Consider the following 12,573-nt stretch of genomic DNA (forward strand, 5'->3'; position numbering starts at 1 on the left):
TATACCTTTTCATGAATTTTTCGACATACTATACTATGACTTTCATCTTTTTTCAACATCCTATAATATTACTTTTTATGACTTTTTCGACATACTATAATATGACTTTTTATGACTTTTTCGACATACTATAATATGACTTTTTATGACTTTTTCGACATCCTATAATATGACTTTTTATGACCATGATTTTTTCGACATATTGTACTATGACTTTTCATGATTTTTTCGACATACTATACTATGACTTTTTATGAATTTTTCGACATACTATAATATGACTTTTTATGACTTTTTATGACTTTTTCGACATACTATACTATGACTTTTTATGATTTTTTTGACATACTATAGTATGACTTTTTATGACTTTCGACATCATATAATATGACTTTTTATGACCATGATTTTTTCGACATATTGTACTATGACTTTTCATGATTTTTTCGACATACTATACTATGACTTTTTATGATTTTTTTGACATACTATAGTATGACTTTTTATGACTTTCGACATCATATAATATGACTTTTTATGACTTTTTCAACATATTATGCTATGACTTTTTATGACTTTTTCAACATATTATGCTATGACTTTTTTGACATACTATACTATGACTTTTTATGACTTTTTCGACATCCTATAATATGACTTTTTATGACTTTTTCGACATCCTATAATATGACTTTTTATGACTTTTTCGACATCCTATAATATGACTTTTTATGACTTTTTCGACATCCTATAATATGACTTTTTATGACTTTTTCGACATATTATACTATGACTTTTTATACCTTTTCATGAATTTTTCGACATACTATACTATGACTTTCATCTTTTTTCAACATCCTATACTGACTTTTTATGACTTTTTCAACATCCTATAATATGACTTTTTATAACTTTTCATGATTTTTTCGACATACTATACTATGACTTTTTATGACTTTTTCGACATGCTATAATATGACTTTTTATGACTTTTTCGACATACTATAATATGACTTTTTATGACTTTTTCGACATCCTATAATATGACTTTTTATGACCATGATTTTTTCGACATATTGTACTATGACTTTTTATGAATTTTTCGACATACTATAATATGACTTTTTATAACTTTTCATGATTTTTTTGACATACTATACTATGACTTTTTATGACTTTTTCAACATATTATGCTATGACTTTTTATGACTTTTTCAACATATTATGCTATGACTTTTTCGACATCCTATAATATGACTTTTTATAACTTTTTCGACATCCTATAATATGACTTTTTATAACTTTTTCGACATCCTATAATATGACTTTTTATGACTTTTTCGACATCCTATAATATGACTTTTTATGACTTTTTCGACATATTATACTATGACTTTTTATGACTTTTTCGACATATTATACTATGACTTTTTATGACTTTTTCGACATCCTATAATATGACTTTTTATAACTTTTTCGACATCCTATAATATGACTTTTTATAACTTTTTCGACATCCTATAATATGACTTTTTATGATTTTTTCAACATACTATACTGACTTTTTATGACTTTTTCAACATCCTATAATATGACTTTTTATGACTTTTTCGACATCCTATAATATGACTTTTTATGACTTTTTCGACATCCTATAATATGACTTTTTATGACCATGATTTTTTCGACATATTGTACTATGACTTTTCATGATTTTTTCGACATACTATACTATGACTTTTTATGACTTTTTCGACATCCTATAATATGACTTTTTATGACCATGATTTTTTCGACATATTGTACTATGACTTTTCATGATTTTTTCGACATACTATACTATGACTTTTTATGAATTTTTCGACATACTATAATATGACTTTTTATGACTTTTTATGACTTTTTCAACATACTATACTATGACTTTTTATGATTTTTTTGACATACTATAGTATGACTTTTTATGACTTTCGACATCATATAATATGACTTTTTATGACTTTTTCAACATATTATGCTATGACTTTTTATGACTTTTTCAACATATTATGCTATGACTTTTTTGACATACTATACTATGACTTTTTATGACTTTTTCGACATCCTATAATATGACTTTTTATGACTTTTTCGACATCCTATAATATGACTTTTTATGACTTTTTCGACATCCTATAATATGACTTTTTATGACTTTTTCGACATCCTATAATATGACTTTTTATGACTTTTTCGACATATTATACTATGACTTTTTATACCTTTTCATGAATTTTTCGACATACTATACTATGACTTTCATCTTTTTTCAACATCCTATACTGACTTTTTATGACTTTTTCAACATCCTATAATATGACTTTTTATAACTTTTCATGATTTTTTCGACATACTATACTATGACTGTTTATGATTTCTTCAACATACTATACTATGACTTTTTATGACTTTTTCGACATACTATACTATGACTTTCATCTTTTTACAACATCCTATAATATGACTTTTTATAACTTTTCATGACTTTTTCGACATATTGTACTATGACTTTTTATGAATTTTTCGACATACTATAATATGACTTTTTATAACTTTTCATGATTTTTTTGACATACTATACTATGACTTTTTATGACTTTTTCGACATACTATACTATGACTTTTTATGACTTTTTCAACATATTATGCTATGACTTTTTCGACATACTATACTATGACTTTTTATGACTTTTTTGACATCCTAATATGACTTTTTATAACTTTTTCGACATCCTATAATATGACTTTTTATGACTTTTTCGACATCCTATATATGACTTTTTGTGACTTTTTCGACATACTATACTATGACTTTTTATGACTTTTTCGACATATTATACTATGACTTTTTATGACTTTTTCGACATCCTATAATATGACTTTTTATAACTTTTTCGACATCCTATAATATGACTTTTTATAACTTTTTCGACATCCTATAATATGACTTTTTATGACTTTTTCGACATCCTATAATATGACTTTTTGTGACTTTTTCGACATCCTATAATATGACTTTTTATGATTTTTTCAACATACTATACTGACTTTTTATGACTTTTTCAACATCCTATAATATGACTTTTTATGACTTTTTCGACATCCTATAATATGACTTTTTATGACTTTTTCGACATCCTATAATATGACTTTTTATGACCATGATTTTTTCGACATATTGTACTATGACTTTTCATGATTTTTTCGACATACTATACTATGACTTTTTATGACTTTTTCGACATCCTATAATATGACTTTTTATGACCATGATTTTTTCGACATATTGTACTATGACTTTTCATGATTTTTTCGACATACTATACTATGACTTTTTATGACTTTTTCGACATCCTATAATATGACTTTTTATGACTTTTTCGACATACTATAATATGACTTTTTATAACTTTTCATGATTTTTTCGACATACTATAATATGACTTTTTATGACTTTTTCGACATACTATACTATGACTTTTTATGACTTTTTTGACATACTATACTATGACTTTTTATGACTTTTTCAACATATTATGCTATGACTTTTTTGACATACTATACTATGACTTTTTATGATTTTTTAGACATACTATACTATGAATTTTTATGACTTTTTCGACATCCTATAATATAACTTTTTATAACTTTTCATTTTTTTGACATACTATAATATGACTTTTTATGACTTTTTATGACTTTCGACATCATATAATATGACTTTTTATGACTTTATCGACATATTATACTATGAGTTTTTATAACTTTTTATGACTTTTTCGACATAATATACTATGACTTTCATCTTTTTACAACATCCTATAATATGAATATTTATGATTTTTTCGACATACTATACTATGACTTTTTATGACTTTTCCGTCATCCTATAATATGACTTTTTATAACTTTTTATGACTTTTTCGACATACTATACTATGACTTTTTATGACCTTTTTGACATACTATACTATGACTTTTTATTACTTTTTATGACTTTTTCGACATACTATACTATGACTTTATGACTTTTTCGACATACTATACTATGACTTTTCATGACTTTTTCGACATACTATACTATGACTTTTTATGACTTTTTCGACATACTATACTATGACTTTTTATGATTTTTTCGACATGATATACTATGCCTTTTTATGACTTTTTTGACATCCTATAATATTTCTTTTTATAACTTTTCATGATTTTTTCGACATACTATACTATGACTTTTTATGATTTTTTCGACATAATATACTATGCCTTTTTATGACTTTTTTGACATCCTATAATATTTCTTTTTATAACTTTTCATGATTTTTTCAACATCCTATAATATGACTTTTTATGACTTTTTATGATTCTTTTTCTACATACTATACTATTACTTTTCATGACTTTTCAGGATTTTTTCAAAATTCCATACTATGACTTTTTAAGACTTTTTATGATTTTTTCTACATACTATAATATGACTTTTTTAATCACTTTTCGACATACTATAATATGACTTTTTATGACAGACTCTTCTTCTTTTGTTGATGTCTTAAAGATTAAAATATGAACTGAAGTTGATGTGACGGCTGAGCCTTCCTTTGCAGTCCCTGCCTTATTGATCGCTCCAGGCATAGGATGACAAAGGGAAACCCACAGGTCACAGAACAGGACCCAGCCCTGCCAACCCTAACCCTAACCCACAGGTCACAGGACAGGACCCAGCCCTGCCAACCCTAACCCTAACCCACAGGTCACAGGACAGGACCCAGCACTGTCAACCCTAACCCTAACCCACAGGTCACAGGACAGGACCCAGCCCTGCCAACCCTAACCCTAACCCACAGGTCACAGGACAGAACCAAGGCCAACCCTAACCCACAGGTCACAGGACAGGACCCAGGCCAACAGTGTCAGTGGCAGTTGTTGGAACAGTGTATTTGTAAAACGCTGTGCAATTTATAGTTTTTCTTTTCTGGGAAATATGTTAGACAGTCATCAGCATGAGCTTAGATTAAAATAAACACGTATTAATTTAACTTCATATTAATTAATTGAGAAGACAGGACGGCAGTGATTGGCTGTGTGACTCCGTGTGCAGTGATTGGCTGGTGACTTCAGTGTGATGTGATTGGCTGTGTGACTCCGGTGTGATGTGATTGGCTGTGTGACTCCGGTGTGATGTGATTGGCTGTGTGACTCCGGTATGATGTGATTGGCTGTGTGATTCCAGTGTGTTGTGATTGGCTGGTGACTCACGTGTGTTGTGATTGGCTGTGTGAATCCGGTGTGCTGTGATTGGCTGTTTGACTCACGTGTGTTGATCTTCTGCAGAGCGATGTGCTTCTCCAGCTGCCGGCGGAGCCGCACTTCGGCGCCGTACTTTCCGCTGGTCCCGTTGTCGGCCAGGATGAAGTGGGAGTGGCTGCTGTTCAGCACCGACAGCTTGCTGAGCGGGTTGGACATCGTCTGGTAGGGACGCGTCACCTGCAGCGCACACACGGGATTGGTCCAATCACAGGGCGGGGAGTCACAAATGAATCAAGTGGTAAAGGCAGCGCGGGAAGAAGTATTCAGATCCTTTACTTCAGTAAAAGTACTAATACCATCAAATGTTAAAGAGTAACTTTGGGTCCTTCAACCTGGACCCAATTATGTTATTGTGTCTACACGACTGATAGGTTTATCTGGTTATGTCTGGTTTATCTGGTTATGTCTGGTTTATCTGGTTTATCTGGTTTATCTGGTTTTATCTGGTTTTATCCGGTTTATCTGGTTTTATCTGGTTTTATCTGGTTTTATCTAGTTCTGTTGATTGTCTGTCCTGTCCCTTGACTGTCTTTAAATGCTCTACTTTAAATAGTAATTGCACTTCATGTAAAGTCTATAATGTGTGTGCACTACATGTAGCTTGTCCTAAAGGTCGTTTGTATATAATGTCGTTTTTATATATTTTGAATGTGTAACACCACTTGATCCATGGTGAAATGTTGTTTCGTTTCACTATATACAGCGTATATGGTTGAAATGACAATAAAACTCACTTGACTTGACTTATTTTGACTGATCTTACGTCTCTGCCGATGAGATCCTCTTTGTTCTCCACGATGCCCCACGGCGCGAGGCCGATGGCGCAGACTTTCCCTCTGGACTTTGACGAATGATCTTTGAGAGCGTCTCCGACGTGGCGGATGACTCCTGAAACACACCAGAGACACAGATCCCGTCAGAGGATGAGTTCATAAAGATAATCGTTATATTTACAGTTTCACAGTTAAAGCTGCTTTAAACTGAAAACTAAAAGCACTTAAAGATGTCATCGCTAAAAATTTTATAGAACAATTTTGCCAAACTCAGTCATCCTGTAACGTAAAGGAACACTTCAACATGTTCAAAACTAGACATTTAAAATCCTTCTCTTCTCTGTGTACCAGTGAGATAGTCAGATGGATGTGTCTAGCTTAGCTTAGCATAAAGACTACTAAACAAAGTAAGAAACAGGTTCGCACCGAAGGTGACAAAAGTAAATAACGGGTTTGTACAGAAACAAAAAAAGAAGAAATAATGAACGAGTTCGTAACAAAACTTAGAAAAAAGTAAGAAACAGAATCATACCGAAACTGAACAAAGATATAACGGGTTTTTCCCCGAAACTGCAAAAAGTAATAACTGGGTTCGTACCGAAACTGAGAAAAGTAAAAACGTGGTTAGTACCGGTGCTGACTCCTCCGGTGAAGATCCAGGCTCCGGTGGTCACGGCAGCTTTGATCAGTCCTTTCCCAAACACTTGCTTGAGTTTGGGCGGCAGGTCGAAGTTCTGCAGGCCTCCGTGCACGGAGATGAGCAGCGTGGGAAGCTCCAGCTGCCAGTCCTTCACCATCAGGTGCAGCAGGTGGTCAGGCTTCGAGTCGTACGAGACCCGGATGTACTGCAGGACGGACACGGTAAACACGGTACATTTAGGAGACAGTACATAGAGAAAATTATGGAGACGGTACACAGGAACATTTATAATCCAGAGATGATCACTCTAAACTTGCTTAGAGTCGTACGAGACAGGGATGTACTGCAGGACGGACACGGTAAAAACAAGATATTTAGGAGACGATACACAGGAACATTTAGGGGATGATATAGAGCAGGGGTTTTCTGAATCAATTTATGCTGAAAATATCTTTATGTAAAGGGAAACATAGGGGACAATTCAAAATATGAAAACAATGGAATATATTCCAGGAAGGCTGTCAGGCATTCTGTATTGCTTTCATCTATTTATTCTCCTGTAGATCGACTTTTCTAATTATATCTGAGTCAGCACACATGTAGCCTAGCATCATTTACTCATCCCTCCTCTTTTGGGTCTTTTGTTGAGGAAGTAACCTCATTAAATGTGCATATGACAATTATTCACCTCAATGATACATGAATTAATTTGAATGAATTAATAAAGCCCTGGACTGTAATATTTCAGATGTTTGAGCAAGATTTCTGCTCATGTCCAAAACTTTGTGCACATTCAAAGTATAACTCATCCCATCTGTGTTCTCTGAGATTTGGAGGAGTCGTGATATTTTGAGAAAAATAAAGTTGTAATAGGCTATTACAAGAATAAAGTCACAATATTTCAGAAAATAATCTACCTACACCATAGTCTGCTGTGCATTACGTGATTGCTCTGCTGATACGGTAGATCTCAGACCTCCTGACAGACTCAGAGCCCCGTTTGGGTCTCTGGGCTCTGAATGAGACAAAGTTTAGGGAAGAGGCTGAACACTGCTCTACATCGGGGGTGGGAAGCTGAAACTACGGCAGAAATACACGGAGCACAAACGGGACACATCTGCTGCAGCATGTCCACAGCAGAGCACGTCCTTTATAAACCTGAAGCTGCACAGACCAGGGAAGGCGCGCTGCTGACCTGTGTTTTCACAGAGAGAGTGGACACTAAGCGACACACAGACATTCAACTTTTCAAAATACATTCGGGGCTACACTCAAAACATTCGGGGCTGAAGCCCCGGCAAAATCAGCTGACGCCACGTCTGCATTTAACAGTCAACTGCATTCAAGGCATGTTATCAGATCGAACACATTCACATATTTTCATCAATTTTTTTTTTTACGATTTCAGACACATAAAACCTTTACAACAAGATTTAAACAAACAAATTGTGCCATTCAGTCATTTGCACTACAAGAGCGGCATCAATTGCGGCACCAATTTATGCATTCAAAACAACCCAAATTTGAGTTTCAATTTAATGGCCCAGTGGGAAAGATGAGGCCGCGCTTTTGATGCGCAGAGGTGTTCGATGCAGGGCTGCACTGCAGAGAGGAATAAATGCAAGTCGTCCTCCACCTGCAGCCTTGATCTGCATTTGTTTTTAATCAGGTTCAGTGCAGAAAACCCACACTCACACGTGAGAACATTTAGGGGACGGTACACAAGAAATATTTAACCTCTAAGGTTAGGGCTATCAAAATGATTTGGGCCTCGGGCCGCTCCGTAGTTTGTGAAACCAGGAAGCGATGCAGTAGTAATGTTGTGGGTGGCTAGCAGAAACAGAAATTTATAAAGAAAAGGGTCTTTTGAACGGCAAGTTGAGTTTCAAAGCCCTTCCAGATGGTTCTCTCCACTGGACTAAAGTTATCGGCATGTACTGTGGATGTGAGTTACCACCGGAGTACTCAGACACATCTGGAGCTTTAAACACTGGAAACATATTCCTCTAAAGTACATTTAGAACAGATAGGGTGGGGGCTAAAACACAAGACCTTCACCAGGAAACAGGTGTTCATGTCCTGAAGAAGTTAAGGAGAAAACACAAGACTTTCACCCAGGAAACAGGTGTTCATGTCCTGAAGAAGTTAAGGAGAAAACACAAGACTTTCACCAGGAAACAGGTGTTCATGTCCTGAAGGAGTTAAGGAGAAAACACAAGACTTTCACCCAGGAAACAGGTGTTCATGTCCTGAAGGAGTTAAGGAGAAAACACAAGACTTTCACCAGGAAACAGGTGTTCATGTCCTGAAGGAGTTAAGGAGAAAACACAAGACTTTCACCAGGAAACAGGTGATCATGTCCTGAAGAAGCGTGTGTCTACCATTAAATATTAAACATGGAATATTAAATATATGAAGAGTATTGGAGCACCATGGCCTTGTTGACGTGTCCTCCGCCCTGAAACTCGATGACTCCATAGGCGTCGGTGGACGAGGTCTGGGTGTGTTTCAGAGGACTCCATCTCTCTGGAGGTTGGACGTCCTGCGGAGCCACAAAGTCCTCTTTGGGAGGGACGGGGGTGTGCTGCGACACCGGCTGGCCACAACCGCACCTGAACAACAACGACAACAACACCAACAACACAGGCAGTTAATACCAACATAACAAGTTCAGGCAGCTCACCCAGACTTTGTCCCGTAATTAAAAACAGAAATTATGTGTGTAGTGAGTAACTTTTTCTGTTATTTTATGGATTTATTTCTGTGTGGAGTGTACGTTAGCTCCCCCCCGAAGCAGGGAAAGCTAACACTAAGCTACTGTAATCTATTTAAAGTTTCCTTTTAGCAAAATTTAATTCCCTGTGGAAATCAGTGTAGGGTATGTCTAGGGGTTTTATTACGGCTGCACAATAAATCACTTTTGAATCATTTCAATATGAACTAGTGCATATATAACTTTAATATAATCTCAATATGACATATAGTGCATGTATATATATTTGAATGTGAAATATGTGAAGCACGACTGTGTCTGTTAAAGCTGCTATATTAAATAAACGTATTATTATTATTACTTATTATTATAAGTGATCCATGTGAAATGCGTGTCGGTACCTGCTGACGTCCTTGGCGGGAATAATCTGGATACATTCTCTCTTCTGGAAAGTTCTCTCGATCCACGCTCTCTGAGTCTGAACACAAACATCATCACACAGCAGCGACTTCATTACCATTAATTATAATAAGAGAGTCTGAAACACTGCTCAGTCACAGCTGTAGTTTACATTCCAGCAGAGATCACACAGTTTCCACATATTCCAAATCTCTCAGAATGAATTTGGGGAGATGTAATCAATGGGCCCCACGGTCTCTGCAGACGCAGAAATACTCCATACATTTTTTGTATAATTTTACTGAAATTTTCTGAGATTTCCTGCAGAAATTTAATCAGAAATAATTAAAAAAATAAATTAAACTCTGAATATCCAACAAAAAAACACAGACCTCTAAATTCTGCAGATTTTCATTCAGGAAAACGTTGATTATTTGACATTTTAAAAGCATAGTTGTAGCCTGGTGAGGGGGAGGGGATGGGGGGGGGGGGGATATAAAAGCTGCAGCTGCACAATAGATAAAATGCTCAGTTTGATCTGGCTAATTACTGGGAGAGAGCTTTCCATTTCTTTATGCATCAAATCCTCTTATCCTGCTGTCCTAATCTCCCCCCACCCACACACACACACACACACACACACACACAGACATACACACACACACACACACACACACACACACACACAGACATACACACACACACAAACACACACAGAGAAACACATAGACACACACACATACACACATACACACACACACACACATACACACAGACACACACAGAGACACACATAGACACACACACATACACACACACACACACACACAGACATACACACACACACACACAAACACACACAGAGACACATAGACACACACACATACACACACACACACACACACATACAGACATACACGCAGACACACACACACACACACACACACACATACACACAGACACACATACACACACAGAGACACACATAGACACACACACAGACACACACACATAGACACACACACACACACACACACACACACACACACACACACATATACACACACACACACTCACAGACACACACAGACACACACACACACTCACCAGCTGTCTTACCTTCTGCGACCCAGAGGAAGCGCTGCGTTTGATGGACGATCGTTTGAATGATCCGTTGGTTCCTCTCCGTCCTCTTCCGTCCATGTCGATAAAGTTTTAACTTTCCATGTTCATCGTCCGGAGTGATGTTTGTCCCAAAACCTTTGACACACGCGGACGTGAACAACTTATTTAACTCTCCTATGGTGGACAGTTCCCCCACATTAGTAAACTCTAAAACTCAGAAACACGCGTACATCGTACGTAAGCGTTGTCTCGTAGACATTAGTCAACTATAACTATAATATAAAGGTTATTTAAGCTGACATTAGTCAACTATAACTATAATATAAAGGTTATTTAAGCTGACATTAGTCAAGTCTATAAGATCAACGTATGTTTGACTAGTTAACAGTAGTTATGTAACCATACACTCAACTCCTGACTGGATTCCTATCCAAATCAACTCACAATTGCTATATATCAGAGGTTGCACGCCTCTGGAGCGACTAGGGGTTGAGTGCCTTGCTCAGGGACACATTGGTTGATGTATCACAGTGGGAATCAAACCCAGATCTCCCACACCAAAGGCATGTGTCATATCCACTGCACCATCACCACCAGCTCAAAATCTTTCTTTAATTCTTAACAACAGAACTGAACTGCAGTCGTTTTGAAGACCTGGGATTGTTCTGAGATGTCAAAGAAAGTGTCGAAGTGTAGAAAATAACGTTAAAAAAAGTCTCCAAAAGTTTTCTGCGATGGCTGTGAGAACAGCTGCCTCGTCATCGTCACTAGTTACCAGTGAGCTCCAGACCGAGAGAGATGAAATCATTCAGCAGCGCCCGCAGCTACCGGACACTTTACGCTGGGATGTGTTCATGCGTGTAACTCGGGGAACGGGTGGACGTTGTGAAGTTGTTTTTGTGTCGGTCTTGCATGACATGGTTGGATCTTCAAGCTCAGGCTGCACAGTATATGGTTTTTATCATCATCTTAATAACATCAACACATTGTGTAAGACACGGCGAGATGTTTTGAGTTAGGTGACTTAAACTTCTGTCTCGGCAGGATATGGAAAGACTCGGGATATCGCCACTGACCTCCTGAATCCATTCAAAGCCGCGATTTGATTTGAATTCATTTCTGTTACAACATCAACCATATGTTAGGGTCAGGTTAGCACAGCTACATCTCTGGCTTCTCTCAGGCTTAGCTGAACTGTTTGGAGCCAAAGAGCAACGATTCAAAGTCTCTGTCTTCTCTCTCTGTGTCCGGGCTCCTTCGGCTTCTCTGTGCTGATCCAAAATATGAATTTCAACCAGATATCGTGAACTGAGAATATTCTTTTCCTCACTTGGAATAAGAGAAAGTGTCGGAGTATCGTTACAGTGCTCGGCTTCAATCTGCAATGTTAAAACAGACCTGAAATCTGGCTGGAGTCGATCGGAAACACACGCCAAAAGAAAGATTTGGGAGCATCAAATCAGAGAAGAGATAAGAGGATAGAAAGATGCATTTTGCTTTATGATTCAAACCGGATTATGCAATCTGTACAAAAAAAAACATTTAAGAGTCAAAAAAGAGTCCTCCCGGTCCCCTCT

The 12,573-nt window shown here is 36.4% G+C and overlaps 1 protein-coding gene across 1 annotated transcript in view; it reads right to left on the reverse strand.

The window, feature by feature from the left end:
- Window positions 1-11,130, reverse strand: part of LOC116041355 (transient receptor potential cation channel subfamily M member 1-like) — an 11,928-nt gene extending 798 nt beyond the window's left edge. The window contains exons 1-6 of the mRNA XM_035999818.1: window positions 10,991-11,130; window positions 9,874-9,950; window positions 9,191-9,371; window positions 6,751-6,964; window positions 6,110-6,234; window positions 5,352-5,523 (exon numbers count right to left, since the gene is read on the reverse strand). Coding sequence (XP_035855711.1) covers window positions 5,352-5,523; window positions 6,110-6,234; window positions 6,751-6,964; window positions 9,191-9,371; window positions 9,874-9,950; window positions 10,991-11,074 — 853 coding nt within the window. The 5' untranslated portion in view covers window positions 11,075-11,130. The remainder of the gene's footprint in view (window positions 1-5,351; window positions 5,524-6,109; window positions 6,235-6,750; window positions 6,965-9,190; window positions 9,372-9,873; window positions 9,951-10,990) is intronic.
- Between the last annotated feature and the right edge of the window lie 1,443 nt (window positions 11,131-12,573).

This window comes from Sander lucioperca, chromosome 3, assembly GCF_008315115.2.
Source record: "Sander lucioperca isolate FBNREF2018 chromosome 3, SLUC_FBN_1.2, whole genome shotgun sequence".
Lineage (NCBI taxonomy): Eukaryota > Metazoa > Chordata > Actinopteri > Perciformes > Percidae > Sander > Sander lucioperca.